At 40.6% G+C, this 22,877-nt stretch overlaps 1 protein-coding gene across 2 annotated transcripts in view; it reads left to right on the top strand.

Annotated features, from left to right (window-relative positions):
- SRGAP1 (SLIT-ROBO Rho GTPase activating protein 1) overlaps nt 1–22,877 on the top strand; it is a 153,451-nt gene that overhangs the window by 123,943 nt on the left and 6,631 nt on the right. For both annotated transcript variants that reach the window (XM_074902963.1, XM_074902962.1), the window contains exons 13-18: nt 432–492; nt 655–732; nt 2,247–2,381; nt 11,823–11,928; nt 15,422–15,646; nt 16,240–16,319. In XM_074902963.1, coding sequence (XP_074759064.1) covers nt 432–492; nt 655–732; nt 2,247–2,381; nt 11,823–11,928; nt 15,422–15,646; nt 16,240–16,319 — 685 coding nt within the window. The remainder of the gene's footprint in view (nt 1–431; nt 493–654; nt 733–2,246; nt 2,382–11,822; nt 11,929–15,421; nt 15,647–16,239; nt 16,320–22,877) is intronic.

The following is a 22,877-nucleotide window of genomic DNA, read 5'->3' as shown; positions in this document are numbered from 1 at the left end:
GAAAGGTAAGTTAAATGGATGCAGAGGGATCATCTTCATCATGAATGACTGTTCTTAATAGCAAACTTTTTAAAAGGAAAATTCACGGCTTTAACTCATTTTGCTTCAAAACCCTAAAATATGCATGAGCTTAGATGTCACATACAGTGTTAGCCAGATACAGTGGCAGAGGTAGAGAATGAAGTCTCTGAATTTCATGATCCAGTTATTTTACTGAAGAACCATAATCCTTTCTCATCACCTGTTCCTTTCCCTCCCTCCCTAAATGGGAAGAGAACTCTGTTAGAAATATTCTTTTCTTATGTGTTTTTTTGCCAGCACTGTATGTCCATCTGGATTGACCAAGAAAATGCATTTTCACATTCAGTCCAGAGTCTGGAGGTTTCCTCTTTTCAATCTGCAGTTCACTCTTTCTGTTCTTGTTTTTCCAGGATTCAGGACAAGTCATTCCTCTCATAGTGGAAAGCTGTATCAGATTTATCAATTTATACGGTAAACTCTGAAACATACTATGTCATTTCATTATTGTGCTGACTTTTTTGTGTATCTTCTGCATAATGCATTTACCACCACAGCTTTGTTTTTAAAATAGAGTTTAGAAGTATTTTAAAAACTAGATTAATTTCTCACCGCTGTCTCCCATCTTTGCTGCAGGTCTTCAGCATCAGGGAATTTTTAGAGTGTCTGGTTCCCAGGTGGAAGTCAATGATATTAAAAATTCATTTGAGAGAGGTAATTGCATTTTCATTTATTGGAGCACCTTAATATCTGACATTTTAAAATCTTTTAAATTGTAATTACTTTCTTGGGTTAAGCAGTTTGTATACACTTTGTGTACTGCACAGTCATATGCTTAAGATGAATTATTATGATTACATGTACATGTTTTTACCCTGTTATGTCCTAGGAGCTTGAGATTGGTTTTCATTTTGTTTAGACGAGGCATATGACTCCTGAATCAACTGTAAACTTCAGTCTTTTGTTAATGATAAACTGCAAATAATAGTTTGTCTAGATTTTATTTTAAAGATCCTCAGAAAGAAAAGATTATGGGTTTTAATTAGATTCAAGAGACTACTTAACGCAATTTGAGAACCCTGTTACTTGATCTTCTGGAATACAAGTGCTCAACTTTCTGGTCCCTCTGCCAAAGTGGCATCACGATCAATGAGAATACAGGCTGTGAAAGGGTTGTTCCATTTTCAACCATTGTTTTCATTCCTGAAAGAAACTTCAGCCTCAGAGGAGGAATCATGGGAGAGATACCAGGAAGTGAAAACAGTTTTTTAAACATGAGTGGCATGCAATACCCAGCCTAGGATTGCTCTGCTAGGGGAGCCAGGATCCAGCAATACCCTAATTGTGTGAAAACAATACTAGTTACAAATTTTTTTACATATTACATTCTCTATTCTTGGGTCTTAAAACTGTTTGTTTTTTTTTTAATTTCCAGAAGAAACTTTTTCAGATCATCTGCTAATGAGAAAACTCTTGGAGCAATAAGATTTGTGACTAAAAGCATGAAAAAATATGCACAGGATTTTTTCTCCCCAGGATTAGTTACATACCTTGTTAAAACTGATCTCATCTTTGACAAGATACATGAAGTAACTGGTTTTACTTGCTAAGTTAAGCCACATCCTCCTATTCTCTAGCTGCCTTATTGTTAACTGCTTATCCTAGGTAGTGTTATTCTGGAGGATACATACATTTTAAAGTGTTTCAAAATAAAGATTAAGTCTTTAAAATTACACATGGTTCACTCATGGCTGAGGTTTTAGTTAGGGTTTCAGTTACTACACAGTGTTTTCACAAAATGGTTGCACATATTACTAAATGTTTTAAGTTTTCAGAATGAAGACAAATTTCTAATTCAACTAACTCAATTTGTCTTATGTAAGCTCCCAAGGAATAGTCTGAGAAAGTCTATTCAATTAAGAAAATTTGGCTTTTTTATTTTACTAACTGTAAATCACAACATGTCCATAAATACCTAGTTGGAAGTTCAGGACCTAAGAGATCAGTAGGTTGTGTAATTTAAAGGAAGCTTTATTTAGGCTGCTGGGTTTAGTTTAATCACAGCCTGGGATTTCTAAATCAGTGTTTATTATCTTACTTGAATGCTTGTATTGCCACCTCCCACATACTGAAAACAAAAAACCAAAAAAATGTCACTCACTTATAAGAATGTTGCGTGCAAAAATGCTGCTGCATGTGTGTTTCATTCACTTTATTCACTTTTTAAGGTGAAAATCCTTTGGCAGATGACCAAAGTAACCATGACATTAACTCAGTTGCTGGAGTACTGAAGCTCTATTTCCGAGGGCTGGAAAATCCTGTCTTTCCTAAGGAAAGATTTAATGATCTTATTTCTTGTATCAGTAAGTAGAACTCTCTTTCTCAATAGAATTTTACTTTCATATATACAGTAGCAGCCTGAAAAAGAGCTAACTTCACAGATTTTTCTGAGACAATTTGTTTGCCATCTGTAACAGTCTGGGTCAGTTATTAGTCATACTCACAGCTGTGGTTGTTCCCTTTTTCCAGTGGGATTAGTGTACAGTACAGCTCTTTGTTTAATAGGGCAGGAAGAATATCTTTTGGTGTACAAGAGAGAGTTAAATTTAAATGCATTATTATTTTCCTCTGTGCATTGGGGCAGACGGAAGGGGATGAAGTCATGATGGTGCAAACAGGGTACATTACTTTCTGCAAAGGTTTTCATGCCCTGCAGCTTGGAGTCAGCACTGGCGAATAAGTAACTAACTGTTCGACATTGTGTAGTTCTGGACCTTTATTGTGCTCAGCCTAAAGTCCCTGATCCAACTGTTTGGAAAACCCTTCAGTGCAGGAATGGAGGGGAGCAGCTGAATGTGGAAGAGCCCTGTCTGCCTTTCAACACACAGGTTGTAATGGGATGCCTTGGAGGAGCATTGCATGGGTCTGTGCACTCCTGGTGTTCGCAGCTGGACATAAAGAGGTTGTAGTAATTTAGGAAGTTCTCAGTGGATGAGTGAATTGCTCTGGCATGCACAAAACCTCTTCCAGTTCACATATCCCTGCAGATGTTGAGGAGGGGTGAGGCCAAGCCAACTATCAGTAGGCTTACTGTTCCCTGTGGGTCCATTGGAGTGGTCGGAGGTGCTAGCTTTGTGGAGGAATTTCCTCCTTTCAATCCTTCCTTTATTAACTTGCTTGCTTCAGCCGGATGGAGAAAGAGATAGTTTCACAGGTAATGAGGGCCAGTCCTTTGGGATATTAATTAGGGCAGGCTCTCTCCAAAATGTGTTATTTTGGCAAAGGGATCTCAGCCTAACAGGCAGGACCGCAGATGAGTGCACAGTGTCCTGGGCTGGCCATTAGATGGCCCCCCCTTTCTGCTCGCTGCTGGGGGAACCCAACATGTGTGGTTTTCCTTCCCACATAGGGAGGATTGCAGTAATTCAGCCTGGAGGTTACAAATGCATGGATCACTGTGACCAAGTCTACGTGCAATATTTTATGTTTCATTTTTTGTGGAGTTTTCTGCATCAATTGCTACTTACAGACTCAGTGTTACTGAGGAGTCCTGAAGGACCTCAAAACCACAGTTTAACAGTCTGATTCCTGATGCTGAGGGGGACACTGTCTCTTTAGGAGGCAATTTCTTGGTTCTGCCTGAGTTTAGCTTTAGCTAACTACAGTGACACAGCCCAGAAAATGTCTGCGAGTCATAGAAATTGAAATCTAAAAAGGGATCGTTTTGACTGAGTGATTTTCTGGATGACAGGGATGATGGAACTTTACCTAATAATCCTGTGCTGATTTCCATAACTTCTGGATGAATTAAAGCGTGTCTGCTGGAAAAATTTATTGATGTAATGGCTTCAGTTGACAGAAAATCTACCACATTCTTGCATAAGCTATTCAAATGATTAATCACTTTCATCGTTAAACATTTGTACCAGTTTTCTTTTTCAAAATTTCTGCTGTCAGATTCTGCCCATTGGATCTCTTTATGACATTATTATTTTGACTAATCATTAAGAAAAATATAAATGATGGTTCTTACACGTGGAGGTGGTATTGCACTCTACTGTGTTGAAGAGCTTTAAATAGAATTGTAAATTACCAGGAATGAGTATTCAGTTTACAGATTATACTAGTGAGTGCTTAGGAGATGCAAGAATATTTGCCCAAAAGGACCTTTTCAATGTGTTCCGAGAAGAGGAACCTGAATGATTCCAAAGAGTTTCCATTCTCCATTGAAGCTTCTGAAGACAGGGTGGGGTATTTATTTAGAAGGAGGGCTAGAAGTTCAGTGGACTGAATATATGTGCATGACACCTGCACAGAAGGAGAGATCCACCAACCTCTCAGAGCATCACTGTCTGAGAGGGATCCAGTTCAGTTATCCTAAAATGGTCTTCTGTTATTAAGAACTCAAAGAAAAATGGCAATGAATACTAGATCCCTAGCATTACGCCTTGGTTTTCTTAGAGGATGTCCAACTATTGCATGTTCAAACTAGGCAGTGGATTATTTTTTTGCAAGAGTTCTTTTCTTTTTCCGTGCTCATGTGGCCTTACAATATTAAGTATGTTGGTCTTCATGTTAAGGGAGCAGGGCCTGACTCCCTTTCCTCTTGTGAGAACACACATTACTGTAACTTCTTTAGATCACAGTTGATATATAAAGTCTAGAAAGCTTTTGCATGTTTAATTAAGAGGGTTTAAATACCCTTAATTCATATTGCATTCACTGTCTGATAAACAGTAAGGAAAGGAATAAACATTGTTTTAATAGTTTTTCAAGATAAATGTGGAGGTTTTAATGATGGGCAGAAATTGTTATAAAAGGGGGGAGGGGAAAAGCAAATTCATAAAGTTAATGTTCATATAAAACTGTAACAAGGCAGAATGTCACACATTTTATATGGAAATGTAATGTTGCCAGTGAAAAACCCCTTAAAACTGAAGTATTTAGTTATGGATGTCAAGCATAGCTGAGGCTACAGCTGCAAAATGAACCTTTCCTCAGTACAGCCACTGAGGAATTCCTTTGCATTTATGCATATATTTCCAAATAAAACAGAGCATTGTGATTCAATGCTTCCCCTTTTGCAAATACAGTGGAAACAGTGCAAAATTACTGACTTTTAGGGCAATTTGTATTAATTAGACTCATGAGAACAATGTTATTCTGTTTGGGCTTATGAACTGTTTTAGATAAAATTTGGGGCAAATTATTACTTCTCCAGAGTAGGCATGAAAGGTAGGACAGAACATAAAAATCCATCTGATTATGGGCCATAATTCTGCATTCTCAGCAAAAGGAATGGCTGCTATTGCTCCCAGCAACACTTCGGTAATCCAGAGGGTAAAATAAGGTGTTGGGGAAGGGGGGAGAGTTGCACTGCACTTCTTTTCTGCCGCTTTGTAGAAACAGGTTGGGCCAAACACAAGCAAAATATTTGTAACAGGAGTTACATTGAGGCAGAGGGTACTGAAGCTGTACTTAGGGCTGGCCATAGTTCACCTTTGCTGCTGGGCAACTGCAGTTCCTCTCCTGATGTGAGTTCTCATACACATGAATTACAGTTCACTTTTACATAGATAGCTGTGCAATGTGGCAGGAGATACATCTCAACTTACCCAGACTGCTTAGCTTCTGCTCAGGTCATTATAATTCTTTATGGTTTCATCTCTCTGGCCTTAAATTTGATATATTAAGATGCCAAGATAGATGAAAACTTACATCTTTTTTCCTTCTGACTTTCATCATTTCAGTCCCTTCCTGCCAGCAGTGCCCATTTACCTAAAGTCATAAATGTTATGAAAGGAAATTATTTTATTGCTTTTCCAGACTATTGCTCATTACTTAAAAAGTAAAAAAACTATATTCTGAATTGTCAACTCTTCCTGAAAAAGTTTCAATAAAATGACAACTGTTTCCTTCCCTAAGTGACAGTGGAGACCGTTGTGTTTGTCCTCCTGTAATGGCTTCTTAAATAGATCTGGAAGAGCTGTAAGTGGCATTGCTGAGTTAATATATATATATCTTCAAGTTAGATTGCACTCATCTACCAAAGTGAAAAGAGGCACAAATTGTTAACTTCAGCACTAATACATATTCATGTAGATTACTTGTCAGCTGCAAATTGACCATAAAAATTACATCTGCAAGTGTAACTCAGTCCCATTTGATGTTCAGCAAGTGTGTAAAATATACATTAGGCATTCACTCTGTTACTAGTAGGTACCACACCAAGTGGAAGTAGCTAGTGACCCCCACATAGAGATACCACATTGGATTTAATCCTTCAAAACAGTGGTCCTAAAGGAGAGAGATAACTTACATTACCATTCTTTGCTTTCTTCTTCCGCCGTTGTGCTACCCTTGCCTGTGAAATATGCTTGGCTTGCACAGCACTGGCTGTTAGCGTAGCACAACTCATTTATTGCTGACAACAGGTTTCTCCTTCTACATGTTCTGATCAGCAACATCTTCCCTTTGCCAAATGTTTGCAGTTCTTTTGTTACTACTGAGTTTGGCCCATGGAGGTTTTCTGTTAACAGAGGGTGGTAGAACATACATAGTCCAGAACTTATGTTTCTGAGCTCTGACTGCTCCCAGGTTGAATCTTCTCCTCATTGGATAACTATATCACATCACCAGTGCAGGAGAGGCCATGTATAGAACCAAGACAAGGAAAAATACAGTGCTTTTGTAGCATTTTTAACTAAACCCAAGTGTTAAAGGCATGTAGCTGTCCAGTTGGCCCAAAATATTTCAAAACCACCAGCAATTGCTCTCTTGCAAAAGTCTTTTGTTCTCCATCACCAAAGCCCTGCATTTATATATTTGAATATTTATTGCCTTTTACTGGTCCACTACTTCAGGTTTGTTGCTTAATTAAACTTCAGTTTACATTTTCTTAGTGTTCTTTAGGATGAATGCATCCCTCTCTTCGGTTATAATTTATGGGGTTTTTATTTGTATTTGGGGGCTTGTGTTAGTAATTGTGTTTCCTCCCCTCTCAGGTTTCCTTTACTCTTCTGAGACAGATTGTTCACTTTTGACCTGTTTCACTTTAGAGTCTACCTCTGCAAAAATCCCATCGTGAGTCACCAGGTGGTTAAAATATATTATGCAAATATAAAATATATTATGCAAATATGGACATTTGTCAGTTCTGTGTGTCTCTGCAGTAAGCAAAGGTGACACTGCCTCTCCAGAACAGGTTCCAGTGTTCTTGGAGGCTAAAGATCAGATCACACCCTTTAAGGCTTGAGTAGCTAGGATTTATGCCTATCTCATGCTGTTGAGAACTGGTCCTTAGGCCATGGCTGACAAAGAGGCAGCTAGCTGATAAGTATTTATGTAATGACATTAGTCTCATCTGGATTCATTCATCCAGTTCAAGGACAAGGAATATTTGCAGAGGAAGTCCATGAGAGATCAATAAATAAATCTTTTCTAAGAGCAATGAAAGATTGCACCTCAGCAGATCTTCTTGTGGAGGTTGTGATCTGCCTCTCTGGAGGAATTTATGAACAGGTTGGACAGACATCTCTCAGAGGTGATTAAGGTAAAGTCAAAGATTTAGACTTAAAGGACCTCTGAAGAGTCCTCTGAGCTCTCTGTTTTTAATTTTTTGTAGTAGCTAGTGGAGGTTCCTTAGATCTCAAACACCTCTGATGCTTAGATGCCTAGATAATTTTATGGATACACAGAAAACCAAGCACCTTATATTACTAGAGTGCTTTGCTCAATTATTGTCTGATAAAAATACAATAACAGTTCTGGGTGCAGGTGCCCAGCTCTTCCTCAGGGTACTATAATCATGAAGGCCCAGAAGCTGCCCTCTTCCCCTTCTCTTGTTTCACCCCACAAATGTCTCCTCTGCTCTGAGCTGCCTTGTAGCTCCACTTTGACAGGAGTACAGTGTTCTCACACCAAACACTTTCTCATCTGGCTGGCAGGAAACTGTCCTGCTTGTGGGTTTGACCCCCATGGCTGAGACGGGCCTGGAAGGCAGGTGTATCAGACCACAGCTCCAAATGGTTTGCTCTGCTCTGAGAACTGGGAACTAGAAAGTAATAACCATTTCTATTTGTGATATGTACCTGACGATAGTCCTGATTTGTGGTTGATATTCATGTGTCCTTCAAACATATCTCCATTCCCTCTCTCACTCTGCAGTCAGATAAACCACGTTCGTTCTCAGTGTGCTTGGCCTTGCCAGAGGCTTGTCCTCTTGCTTGTGTTTGGGAATACGAGTCTCATCATATCATTACAGTAATGAACCAGTTTTTAAATCCCCTGATTTCTGTTTCTCTTGGCAGCTAATTGCATTATTAGGACAAGTCATGTAATATCAGCACTTCAATTTTCTTAGCTGAGGAAAGGGTAATACCTCATCGGGTGCTGAGGTAGGGCTAATTACAGTTCTCAAAAATCAGTGTAATGAAAAGAGGGTCTTCAACAGAAGTGATTTAAGAGGGAAGACACAGCCAGATTTTTGCAGTGTTGGGATTGCCGGTGGTTCCTTGCAGCAACCTGCTTGTAGCTTGGATGGCTGTTCTGCCCCAAGGCTCTCTTCAGCAAAGCCAGTGGAGGCAAAGCAATGCTTTCTCTTCCCTCTGCATGGGAATCAGCAGAGCTGCAAATTCTTTCTGCCCCAATGCAGAAAGATTGCTCTGTTTTCATTTCTTCTTTCCTATTACCCAAACACTCACACACTGCATATACACAAGCAACTATGAAATTTGGCTCCTCATTTAAAAGCAGCACTCAGATACGTAACATTATTACCTGTCTCCTTTAAACCAAATCAGTGCTAAGAAAGAAAAACAGGCCTTTTGAGACAATGTGGAAAGCACATGAATTTACCACTTGGCAGTAGTTTGGATTTTCAGTAAAGGGGTTTTCATGGAAACTGGCACTGGGTTACCAGAAAGGTATTGGAAATACACACACCTCATTCCCACATGTATAGCTTGTAACTGCTTCAGGTGACCTGCTTAGTACTTAGTGTTCATCATGCTACTAGTAGGTCAGTTTCGATAGCTCATCACATGGCCATACAGGCAAACTCTCTGTACCTACTCTGCCGTGTCCATGCTGCCTACTGAGACCAGTTTCTGGCTCATGAATCCTGTGAACCATGTCTAGGAACTGCTTAGAAGAGTTGTTGTTGGCACAGACCATGAGCACATTGGAGAGTGTGATAACTACTGTGTGGTAGCTGCCTGCTGGTGTTCAAGACTGTGCTCCATCCTGGTTTAGTTCACTAGTTTAGTCAGAGCTATTGCATCCAGATAGGCAGCACATTTCTGGAAGAAGCTGCTGGACCCACCTGGGAGTCCAGCCAGTGCATTTCTTGGGTCTGATTTGAGTTCAGTGATGACTGAACCTGGTCCAGGGCCGGTCTCCAGAACTGTCTGGAAGAGGCAGGTCTGCAGCACAAGGCATTATCCAGGAAAGGCTGTAATGCAGAAGGTGGGTCCTGGTGCTGCATCCCAACTTCCCTCCACCTTCCCACATCCAGCACACAAGGCAGAAAGGCTGCAGAGGAGCTGTGCCACAGCACGGCTCAGCAGTGCTGCTGAGGTGGGGGTGTTGAAAGATGTAACCAAAGTGCCTTTGGACTTTCCTCACTCAGCCCCACACCATAGAATATCCACCTGCACACATGCACACAGGCTCAAAATCACCCAGACCTACAGCTCTGTGTGCAGAGACTCACAGACAGGCTTGTCAGGGGGAAGGTCAGCCGAGCTGGAGACTGACAAGGTGCCCTCGCTGTAACAGCAGCTGGTTTTGTTGGAAGAACAGGAACTGAAGATACAGGCAGGCTCCTTCCACTGGGAATGGTTTAGTTCAGGCAGGTGGAACTGGGAATGGCTTAGTTCAGGCAGGTGGAGAAAGGCCTTGCACTGAAAGTGGTGTCTGTGGGCTGTGCAGAACAGCAGTGTTGCACTACAGTGCAGAAGTGAGGCACATAGCATTGACTTCTCCAAGATGTGCTATGCACTAGAAAGGGAGAGGAGAACTGCGGTTACTATGCAGATCCTCACTGTGCAAGCAGCTCCCAGGCTTAGCACACCCCTGCCACGGACTCCAGTTCTTAATCAGTAACCAGAAATACTCCTTGATTCATGCAGTCCACGTTTAACAGAAACATCAAAATAAATTTCAAGTCCCATACTCCACTTGAGAAAGTGTAATGGCTTGAACTAATTTTCAGCTAGAGTTTGGGCTCAGTGTGACTCATTACATTATAAATCATACAACTTTTCAGCAGTCCTTTTCCCCACAAGCTCTGCAACATCTCACCAGGGACACTGTACCAGCCTCCAGCCTCTCTGCTAGAGAATAGGTTTCTACCCCCTGCAGGAATTTTGCTTCGCTGCTCCCACAATAGATAACACAATCCAAATGGACTCATGCAAGCAGTGGAGGGCTGTTCTCCTGCAGAAGTTCTCAAGATGCTGAGTTTCACCCCATCCCAGAATCTTTTGCTCCACATCACACTAGTGGTACTGAGCCAGTGGAATCTCCTGTAAATACAGATGTGGGAACAGGGAATAAGCTTTCCCTTCAGTTTACCACACTGGCATTTCCTAATGAACTATAGCACTTCTGTGTGGTAAACAGAAATCTTGCTGCCAACATGCTCTGTTTATGCTTAGTTCTTGGTACCAAAATACTAATTACTAGACACCGGTTGTTCTTCTAAGAAACGTGTCAAATACATTTTGCATCTACAAATAAATGCTGATTAGTACAAACAGCCATACCAAAGAGCACAAATAAACACTAGGAACTCTGTTTACAGTTAGCACATTTTCATGTAAGTAATTATTTTAAATGTGTACTCTTAAATATCATGTTCTGTGGTACAAATGGCTTTTCAGCTGTTGGAATCAGCTCCTGTTTCATATTTCCAAATTTTCAAATATCCATTTCACTACCACTGGACAGTATTTCTCATGTAATCTGCTAAGTTTTCCCCTAGATGTTGTCAATTGCAGCATTCTTTCTTGGCTGACATAAAAAGCATTACTGAAATTTTAGGTTGTTTCTAGCAGTATCATTTACACAAAAAACACGCTGAGTAAAAAACTGAGATATTACTTGTGTTGAAAAACAATTTATGCTTTTTTCCCATCATTACCCCCCTTGCAGCCACATAATCCTTTTGACGAACGTAGAACATATTGCAGCCTGTTTATAAGACATCAGGAACTGATGCTTTTATTAAGCTGACCTTGTTTTGCCTGCTTCAGAAGAATTTGGGTGGACTGCTATAAATTCATTTGGGAAAATACATGTGATCTTTGTGTTTGTTGCTTACACACCATAAAACATAAGGCCTTTCTCCTGCTTTGCCATTAAGAGAGTTATAGCTAGACATTGGATTAAGGAAGCTCATTAGAGAAGCTTGACGATTGAAATATTACATCTGATGTAAACATTCAAATGAAGAGAATGAATCCATATTTGAAACTGATGGCAAACATCTCTCCTTGGTTCCCTTAGGTTATATTAATGTACTGATATTGTGGTTTTGTGGGCTGTCTACCTTAGCAAGTGGCCAAGGTTTGACTTAGACAGATTTGTAACTTCTTGTATTTAAAGAAGTTACTTTTAAATTTTATGGTTTTAATGAGAGGAAGAAGGACTTTTAGATTTTATTTTTGTAATAGGGCAAAATGAGAAAATAGTGGCTAGGGACATGTGATGGTAAAGAGTCAAAGTAAACTGAGTAAACTGACCAAATGCTATTTTAGACCATCATATGAAAGACAACTTAAAATACTTTCTTCTGTTTGCAGGAATAGACAATCTCTATGAGAGGGCTCTTCACATCCGCAAACTACTCCTTACTTTGCCCAGATCGGTCCTTATAGTGATGAGATACCTCTTTGCCTTCCTCAACCAGTAAGTACTTTATAATTCCCTGAGGTACTGTATCTTTATCTGCCTTCAGATACCGATACCTGGTGGTATTGAAGTTCTTTGAGTTTCCTCATACTCTATGTAGAATTTATATTTAAGCTCCATTTAACACAAAAGATGATCTAATTGACAATGAAAACAGAAGGAAAAGACCAGTTTTCATTAAAATTAGAATTCCATTTGTCCAAAACTCAGCAAGGTTGTAATAAGACAGATTAAAGTGTTGTCTGAAATGAAAAGTGCAGGCTACAACATTAAGGCTAATAACAAAATAAGCTGATAAAAAATCACAAATACAAACTGTAATTACATTTTAAATCTTTTACGTAATTTAAAAGTGAAGATATTTTTTTCCTTATCTCGAGCTGATTTTAATCTCCTGATGGGAAAAATAAGTATTATATTCAAGCAGCACAGGCACTATTAGATTCTAGGCACTGCCAGGGTGAGACTTTGTGTTGCTGCTTCTATTTTCTGGTAATAGGGCTACCAGTATGGAGAACATACATCCCCTGTGTATGCTTTCATATAAAGTACCTTAGTCCTCACATTGTGAAAGACAGGCAGCTGCTGGAAGGAGGGTTGTATGAGAAAGGGAAAGTGGTGTTCATGTCTTCATCATCTCAAAGAGAAAATAAAAGACAGGTTAGGCGATTGCACTGTGTTTCTCCTTCCAATCCTTCACAGCCCTCTCCAGTTTATGGAGTTTATACTGACCTCAGTATATTTCCTGCAAATTTTGCTTCTTGTGCACTTTGCCCTGATTCTAGCTTTTCTGTTTCTGCTGCCATATTGTCTGTTTCCTGTTATATCTGTTTTCATATTGCTTTTTTCCTCTTTTTTTGCTAAATTTGCCCTCTGCTGATTCATTCTGTCTTTGTGACCTTCCCCATTTCATCCGTCCTGTTCCTACAGAAACAGGGTCTTTGCAGCCAGGTTATGTGTGCACGGTTGTAGTCACAGCTGTTCCTATTTCTTTTCTTCTAATAATTTCTGAGCCACTTTCAAGCAATATTTAAAAGAAGGGCAGCAATCTAAAGTTTTATGAAAATAACCATTCATTTGAAACATTAATTCATCCCCTGAAAGTGACACTGTGAATGTCTCAAAAGCTTATATCACAGCTTCTTCTCTACTTAGACATACAGATTGACTGGAGTTATACGAAGTTGTACATGTTACATGGTCGTGTCAGCTACACTGTGCTCTCCACACGAATGCAATTTAGAAAACAGGCTAAATCCCTTATTGCCTCCAGAGTGCTCCTGGTACATCCACAGGGAAAACATCCCCATAGTTTGACTTTCTGCAAATCCAGTTCTGATTTTTGCATATGCAATTATGCCTGCTTGGCTAAATGAAGTCATGAAACGTCATGGCAGAACTCATCTGTCTAGCCCCCTGCTTGAAGTGTCTAAAGTTAGATCAAGTTGCTCAAGGCTTTGTCCATTCAAGAACCTCAAAGCCTCAAGGCTTTGTCCAGTCAGACCCAGTGCTTGGTGAACCTTACACTGAAGAATTTTTTTCCTGCTTCCATTAGGAATATCCCTTGCTGTGAATTGTGTCTGTTGCCTCTCATCCCGTTGCTGTGCACCTGTGCCTGATTCTCTCTATTTTGATAATTTTGATAGTAGAAGAGTGCAGCTAGATTCTCTGCTAGCCTTCTCTTCTAAAGCTGAACAAACCCAGTTCTCTCCACTTTACTTTAAAACCCATATGCTCCAGCTCCCCAGCCATCTCAGTAGTCCTTTTCTGGGCTTGCTCCAGTTTGTCAGTCTCTCAAAACTAGACACCATACCTCATGTGCAGCTTCATGAGCACTAAGTGGAAGAGGAATAATCAATACCCTTGACCTGCTGGCTCTGCTCTTCCTAATAGAGCCACGTATGCAACTAGCCTGCTTTGTGGGAGGACCCACTGCTGAATCATGTCCAACTTCCTGTCCAAGAAGTGCTTTTCCTTGGGAGCTGCTATCCAACAATCAGCTTCAGGCTGTAACAATACATGGGATTATTCCATCTCACAGACAGGACTGTGCGTTCATCTTTGTTGAACTTGATGAAATCCCCATTTGTCCATTCCTCCATCTTGTAAAGGTCCTTTTAAATGGTAACCTTGACCTTTAGCATATCTACTACCCTCACATAGTGTGGCATCATCTGCAAGTCGGCTGAGTGTGCCCTTCATCCTGTTGTCTGGGTCATTCATGAATCACAGAATCAGCTAGGTTGGAAGGGACCTTGAAGATCATCCAGTCCAACCATTCACCTAGCACTGACAGTTCCCAACTACACCATATCCTTAAGCACTGTGTCGACCCAACTCTTAAACACCTCCAGGGATGGGGACTCCACCACTGCCCCGGGCAGCCCATTCCAACGCCTAACAACCCATTCTTCCTGACATCTAGTCTAAACCTTCCCTGACGCAACTTGAGGCCATTCCCTCTTGTCCTGTCGCTTGTTACTTGGTTAAAGAGACTCATCCCCAGCTCTCTGCAACCTCCTTTCAGGGAGCTGTAGAGGGCGATGAGGTCTCCCCTCAGCCTCCTCTTCTCCAGACTAAACACCCCCAGTTCCCTCAGCCGCTCCCCGTACGACCTGTGCTCCAGACCCTGCACCAGCTTCGTTGCCCTTCTCTGGACACGCTCGAGTCATTCAATGTCCTTTTTGTAGTGAGGGGCCCAAAACTGAACACAGGAATCGAGGTGTGGCCTCACCAGCGCTGAGTACAGGGGTAAGATCCCTTCCCTGTCCCTGCTGGCCACGCTATTGCTGACACAAGCCAGGATGCCATTGGCCTTCTTGGCCCCCTGGGCACACTGCTGGCTCCTGTTCAGCCAGCTGTCAATCAACATCCCCTGCTGTTGAAGATGTTGAACATCAACAGATGTTGATGCCTGTTGTTTGGATGCTTCCAAAGTTAAACTCCTGTGGGAGTATGTGGACAGAAGGGAAGGTGCTCAGGGATCTTAGGTTGTACAGTAAAAACAGAAACCAGAAGTCACAAGAGTCTTTGCAAGATCCAGGAACTTAGTCGCCTCCAGAAGTCAATTCAGTCTGCCTAAGTTATATAGCCAGTTGATGGGAGAGATGCATCAAGGTCTGGTGAGAATGATAGGCATGTAAACCCACTTTGCATCCAGTCCACTTGGGCCTCCAAGGATAAGCACTGATGAGATAGAAGCAGCAGCAGTTGGTGCATTTTACATTAGCCCATTAGATCAGTGTATACTAAACACAACAGTGTGGGATCACTATATATACATACATGTATGTTGTATAAACTCACTTTATAATGTGTATATAGCCTAATGAAGAAACCCCCTTTTTTTGTTTTGTTACTTTATGTGGGATTAAGTGTCAAGGAGGACAGGAAATCGCTAAGTTGTGATGGAAAATAAAGTTCCTTCAGTTTTCAGAATAAGGTTACTCACAGTGGAAAAGTAAATTTTTCTTCATTTTTGTTACAACAGCCTTTCACAGTACAGTGATGAAAACATGATGGACCCATACAACCTGGCCATTTGTTTTGGGCCAACCCTGATGCCTGTTCCAGACATACAAGACCAGGTGTCTTGTCAGGCACATGTGAATGAGATAATCAAAACTATCATCATCCATCATGAGGCTATTTTTCCAGATGCTAAAGAACTTGATGGCCCAGTGTATGAAAAATGCATGGCTGGAGATGACTACTGGTAAGTCAGAATATTACCCTTCTATCTCCTTAAAATCAGTAGTCTGTTTGTCTGGATAACTCCTGTGATACAGAATTACTTTTGCACACAATAGAAGTATGAAGATAAATGAGAAGGGCATTTAGGTTCACATAGTAAAATGTTACCTATAAAGAAACCATGAAGCAAAGGCAACTACAATGAGGTTCCCTACAACATTTTGTGCTGGAGGTTACCATTGTGTTCAGCCAGATACAGCCAGTGTTCCAGGTGTACTGTGCAGAGCACACAGCCAGGTAGGAAACTGGCTCTCTGGCTGTGAACCACCTTAACAAATTTCAGCTTATGGTGCCTCCCCCCTGCTCCTTTCCTCTCTTAGCAACACACACACACTTTTTATAAATGAAAGAAGTCAGAGGTTCTGAAAACTTCTTAATAACTGAAGGTGAGTTGTGTGGGCTTCTTCAGTAATTATGTATTCATAGCACATCATGACAATTATGTTGCACATAACTTTATAACATTATAAGAATAATTTAAAATCATCTCATGCAGTTGACATATTTTTGATAAGTGTGGTTACTCTCTCTGCTCAACCTTTTGTTTTCGTTCAGTGACAGTCCCTACAGTGAACATGGTACATTAGAGGAAGTGGACCAGGATGCTAGTACAGAGCCCCATACCAGTGAGGACGGTATGTCTGTTGCATTACTGTGCCTTTGATGGGAGTAATTTTACAGGTGTTTTATGCGGGAGACCTTCTTTCTTTCCTAATTATGTCATATTTGAAAGAAGGGTATTTCAGTCCTGGTGTTCTACAGCAAAGCCGGCATCTTTAATCTCTGTTTGTGTGCTTTTTCGCTCTGATTCATCTGTGTTTGACCAGCTGTTTCCTTGTTTTCTCCTGATTTGCCCAGTCACAGGAAGGGCAAGAAAGAAACTATTGCAGTCAGCACATATTATTTTCTGATATAATGTTATATTTTTAGTGACTCTTTATCTGTTGTCTGCAAAAACTAATCAAAAGTGTCTCTTTAAATATTTCAGCTAAGGGATATTTGCCATTCAGTGGGCTCTATTTTGATACAAATTTAAAAGCTGTTCCATCTAAAGGATTTATAACTACTGAAAAACATGTGTGTATCCCCCACAGTGAAACTTCTGAACAATAGTCATTTGCTATAAATATTAATCACATATACTCTGACAGTTCTGGGTACAGTAGATATCCATGAAAAATTTGGTACATTTCTATTATATCAGTTCTTTTTAGCCAGGTTTCCTGAAGGTGTATTTGACTGTGAGGTATTTCAGTTGGACTGTCCTTCAGATGTGCCTCCCAGTAACTTCTACCCAGTTTCAAGCATATGTAACAGATGGAAGGAGGTGTCAACACTGTTAAATAACTACCATTTTCCTGACAATTAGTGGCCAGTTAGAGGTGAAGGACTCAGAATAACACTCCCTGTAGAGAAGACCTGCAGTGTAAGCTCACTGCATATCAGGCAACCCAGACAGAGCAACCACAATGCACTTAGGCACCAGCAGAAACAAAAGCTGCCCGTTGTCCATCTCAGAGCATGTATGGAAGGACAAAGAGGAATAGTCAGAGAGGGGAAAAGGGGAGGAAAAGAACTACAGCACAGGATTTATTAATTTTTTTAAATAAAGGATGTCATAAGGGATACTGGTTAGGAGCTGGGACAATTGCCACAGGGAAGGGGAACAGGAAAGTGTATCTATAGGAAACCTGGCTACACTGGTCCCATTGCACACAGAACAATGTAAACAATAGTTCCACTCTAACTGTACCCGTCTGCTTTGTCACGTAGACAAACTGTCAGTGACAGATTGCCTGTCTATTGCCCTTTGCCGAAGTGAGGAGAGACAGGCAGACTCTATCCATGCAGCTGTTTGTAGAATAGGGACAGTTGGGTGGGCAGGCGTCACAGACGGGGGAACAACTGAGGATAGGAGAGATGTCAATGTTAATCTTCTGCCTGTGGTGTGTACCTGTGCTTGCACCCGCAGTAGGGAATACTGACAGCTTTACAAGACAGCCTGTGTGCATGGATTCCTCTTGACCAGCTCTGTATAGCTAAATCCACTGTCTTTCTACAACACAGCTTCGCTAATTAGGTGTGAACAAACTCATAATTGCTTTTTTTTATTTCCCAAGACAGTATAGCTATACTTTATAAGAGCTCCTTCTTCCATTGGATGCACTAAGCAAGAGTGGAAGCTGAAGAAGTCTGTCCATCTCTCATTCAGAGCAGAAATAGTGAAATGCAGATGACACATCACTTTGATATATTGGGGCCAACTTTGGGGTCCCATGACCAAACTGAGAGATAAAGGCCCAAGTGGGCATGGAAAAGAAGTGCAGCTTTTCAGCAGCAATCAAAAGCAGTTACTTTAAAACCATGCCTAGGAGAGGTTAAAACATAAGCAGGATCCAGAGGAACTGGACTAGGGCATCTCATAGTGCATCACCTGTGCCTTGGTAATCATGGGCACTACACCGCCACTGTGTTGTTGTTATAACAGTTTTACATTTGTGTTGTGGTGCTACCTGTGTTACGACTGTGTCACTGGTGAAGACAAACCCTGAAGAGAATAGCTGTCAACTGGTCATGTTCTTTTAAGATATTTAACTGGTCAAGACATGGTTTTTTTGTTCACCAGATTGGCCAGCAACTTAATTCTAGTTGCTCCATTGCGCCTTCTTAATTAATTCAGTACTGAAAGGAAGTGGACGTTTTTTACAGCTAAATAATTGTTAGCACAAAAATATTTGTAATCTAGGGAAATTCTGCTGCAGAGATAAAGGTTAGCAAGCCTGGATCACATACAAAACATTGTTGGTCTTTGGTTCCCAGCCTGCAAGCCCAAACCCATTTTTTTCAATGGATACAGCTTTCTGTTATAATAGCACATTTTTCTAATGTAGGTTACAGGCTTAAAATTAAATGTATTCACCATCTCTGCACATACAGTCATGTGTTTGCCCTTTGGACAATGCCTTTTAAAAAATGTTCTTGACACCAAATATGAGAATAGGTGAGAATTTTTCAGTTTGTATATTGAACTTCATAAGAGTCACTGACTGACCTGTGATGGACAGAAAGAAAGCTTTACTAAAGGGACTGGAGTATTTGGGGTGTTTAATGTGATTGATTCATTCATTATAAGCTGGATGCATCTCTGCTAGCTGTATGTGGAGAAAGAGAAACGGAGGCACAACATTGCTGCTGTATTGATCAGGCATATGGTACTATTCCAGCCAAAACCAGGACAACATATAAATACTTCGTAACTGCTTAGATTGACTTGTTGATACTGGAAAGGGAAGAGAGAAGAAGGAGGTGCATTTTACTGTAGTGTTTTCAGTCTTTTTTAAATGTGCAGAAAGTATCCCTAATAAGTAAAACATATAAATTGCTTCTTTCTCCTAAATCTGGAAATGAAATTTAATTTGTGAAGTTCAGAATATTTGTACTCAAGCTAAGATACAAAAAATATCTATCTGTAATTTTGCTGCAGAAGAACCTTTACCTGCAAATGCCTCTGCAGTAAAGATTCAAAGGATATTGTTCACGTTTTGCTGAAGCACTTTTTAGTGTTTTCCTTTACCTTCATTTTGCTGAAGATTTTTTTATTCTTGTTGGAGGCATGTGGAAAAGGGTGACTAGGTTTGTTTTCCAAGGAAGTAAGAGAGAATTTCCTGAGGAAGTTAAACAGATGGGTTTCTCCTGGGAAAACATACATACAATTAACATCATACTGTTCATAGATATCTCATAAACATAGGGTAAAAACTGAGATGGTAGTTCGACAGGAAACAAAAATTACAGGGACATGTAAGACTGTAAGTTGTTGTTCTGTCCCCAACACATAGTAATTATACTGCTTTTCAGTAGGGCATGCTGTGATCTACATTTTGCCAGATTCTGTCAACACCTTGCAACATTTCTTTGCTTTTGCTATTCCCTAGTCAGAGAACTGCTGTCCAGAGGACAGGACTTTGAGATTGCAAAGTTGCTGTTCTCTGATGGGGTGCAAAAGATGATAAAGACATTGGGAGATAGCATCTTCCCACAGAGTTCAAGGACATACTCTATCCCGGACAGCCAGGGTACATCAGGGAGAACTGAAGAGCAGAGCAAAAGCACACACACACACACACACACACACACGCAAAGTGCAGTGAATGGTCTCCCCTCTTTTCCTTAGCTCCTTGAGGCGTAGAGGGCAGCGCAGTGGCACTTCAGTGCCATCACCTCTGTAGGGAGGTTAGTACTACATCTGGCATCCCAATCCCAAAACTAAAATTAGCACTTATGTTTCTTCTGCCCTTTCTGCTCTTCCAAGAAGTGGAAGTTTTTCCCACAGTTCTTCAGTTTGTCCTAATTTTTCACTTCCATAGCATTGCCTGAGTCACTAGAGATGATAGCTGGTGAGATCCTATATGTCATCAAATACTTCTTGATATTTTAGGCAAATGCCCCCAGGTATGGACAGAGCAGTGCAATTACCATTTCCTTCTGAGCTGTCAGTTTTACTGTTAGACATTCAGTACCACACAGAATTTGAGTTACAGATCCCAAATACAGCTTTCAGCAGCTTTGCTTTTTTGGAAATGCTTGTCTGTCATTCAGTAACCTTGATGTTAGATGGTTTAACTTTTCAAAATGCATTTATTTCTAAGAGTGACTGTCATGGTGCTTTGGTTTTAACTATTAAGGCTTGACCGGTAACAAGGTGAATTACTATTTAAGTACAGTCTCAGTACTGTTTGCTACAGGAAAGTTCTCTCCATGTGAAAGCAACATTCAAGCAAAGAAAATGCCCCTTTCAAAATAATGAAACTTGTCTGAATTTACTTTTGGTTCTATTAAAAAAACTGTGTCAGATCTAGTGGGGACTCCTCTCTGAGGAGGTGGGTTTTGTTACCCAGGCAATCTAACAAACATGTCTCAGAAGTCACATCCATTATGGTTACATTATCAATTCACACAGCTGGGCCAGTGGGGCAACTTCCTTCAGACCTCTGAGAAAGTACGTGAGTCTTGCAGGCGTTGGAAGGAGACAAAAAACAGACTCCCATTGTGCACCACGCTTAGATTAGTGTAATTTCACTGGGATAGAACTATTTCTAGTTTAATCCATTCATTTATAAATAAAAAGATCTGTATACTCAAATGTGGGATGCTATATGGTCTGTTAAAATTAACAGAGAAACAGGCTATTCATATCCATAGCTATTCAGTGTAGGGGTTTATCAATCAATCCAGTATCCATGACCATTATCAATTACAGTCAGAGAATGTCAAAGGAAATTCTGTAGAGGAAATTTGGGATTTTCTTACTTGCTGTAAAGCTTTTTTGTTTGGTTGGGGTTTTTTGCATTTTAAAGTATTACCTGTTAGTGACTGACTGGCTCTCTGAAACCGGGGAGCTTTTGCTTCTGAATTTTTGACCCACTCCTCCATAACCCATAACTTACCTGCAGTCGGAGAACAGTGTGTTCATACAACCGTCTGCTCAGTCCCACCTGATCCCAGTAATATCTTCTTATAACAAATTCCACAAGCAACGTGCATGATATGTGTCAAAACAGTGTTCTTTTGTCAGTGTTGTGTTATTGCCATTCAGCTTAGTACTGCCCTCTTAAACATGATGCAAGATAAAGATGTGGTTAGTTTCATTTCTTTTAATTTGGCAATAGTGTCGTTCCATGCCTATAGTCTCTTTGTCACATCCGTACTTTCTGTTAGGAAGACTGTAGACAACATCTAGAAATGAAAACAAGATTGTATATTAGAATATACATACCAGCAGGTTTAAAGGTTTCCCAGTTTTCCAGAATGATTGTTTCTATGTCATCTTTATATTTTCTTTCCTTAAAAACATAAACCCAAGAAACCTGTCACCCCTCCCACCCACCCATCAGGGAATGCCTGCCAGCAGGCCATCCAGTTGGGTACATTTTAAGGAATTAATATTGTTATTGCTATATACTGCATTTATATAATCAAGGTCATTTCTCCCAGTGTACATTACTTCTGCATGTGTAATAGTGAATTCCCCATACCACTGTGTGCCATCTCTGGAAAGTTTCCGAGTTCTTAACTCCTAAACACCCTGCAGTTCACTACTGACAAGAGTTCTTAGCATGACTGAAGAAGCAGCAAACCACAAGACACCCTTCTGCAGGCTGGGCAAGTTATTAAAAAAATGAACTGCAAACTATAACCTCAATAAAGGTGCTATCATTATGTTTTCATGCTGCAGGATGAAGTTAATTTTAAAAAGACATTCCTGTGCAAAATGTTGTCATAAAGGCACAGTGGCTTTCATTACCAGCCTGGTTCTTTGGGGAATTACAACCTCAGCAATTTTAATTTGCACCAGACGGAAAGTTGCTATGCTAGTCATTAGCCCAGATGTTAATTTCCATCTAAATATTTCTCTAATTATGTAGAGAAATTTGTCATTTGGGGGACTGAGTTATTGGAATCTGCAAAGTGTGATTTTTAAACCCATATTTTGCACGTTTTTCTTTATGTTTTGAGTCTGTGATGACAAATTTTAATCTATTTGAGCTCAGGTGCTTTTGGTTTTGTGCAGAAGAACTGGAGGTTGGTAAAATCACAGCTGTTTCACTGATGTCTGGGCATGGCTCTGAAGATACCTGCAGGCAGAGACATTCAGCAGGGGCCCTTCACTGACATCAGTAGGTTTCCAACATAGGCGTAGGTTACAGGGTAGAGTGCATTACCAGTGTAAGGCTGAATTTACTAGCATACTGACAGATTAGCCAGGACTGCTGTAACCAGTGTTTGATTTCAGAAAACAACCAACCTCCCCTGCAGAAACCAGAGGAATGCAGGATGCTGGAGCAGGCAGAGCTGCCTTAGGCAACTTCAGGCCACACAGGGACTCCTCCCTGTGGAGGAGTCATCCTTAGGCAGTCTGGAGCGGTCTGCCTCACTCAAAAAGAGTGTTAAGGAAGCAGATTAAAGCACTAGGCTTCAATGTTGTGTAAAACCCTAGGTTTTCACTAGGTTTGCATACTCGTCACATGAAAGAAATCTCATAGCCCAACTGGGCAGAGTAGCCCTACTCGTGCACAGGGAAATCCTGTCTTCCTTCCTTTGCCACTGCAGATGTTAAAGGCACTCACAGTTACTTTTCCTTTATCACACTTCCTTGGGCCTCTTGATTATTCATCTGAGTTTGTTCATCTTGT

The sequence above is a fragment of the Athene noctua genome, chromosome 3 (genome assembly GCF_965140245.1).
Source record: "Athene noctua chromosome 3, bAthNoc1.hap1.1, whole genome shotgun sequence".
Lineage (NCBI taxonomy): Eukaryota > Metazoa > Chordata > Aves > Strigiformes > Strigidae > Athene > Athene noctua.
Note: the sequence above shows the minus strand (reverse complement) of the source record. Positions and strands in the feature narration are given on the sequence as shown.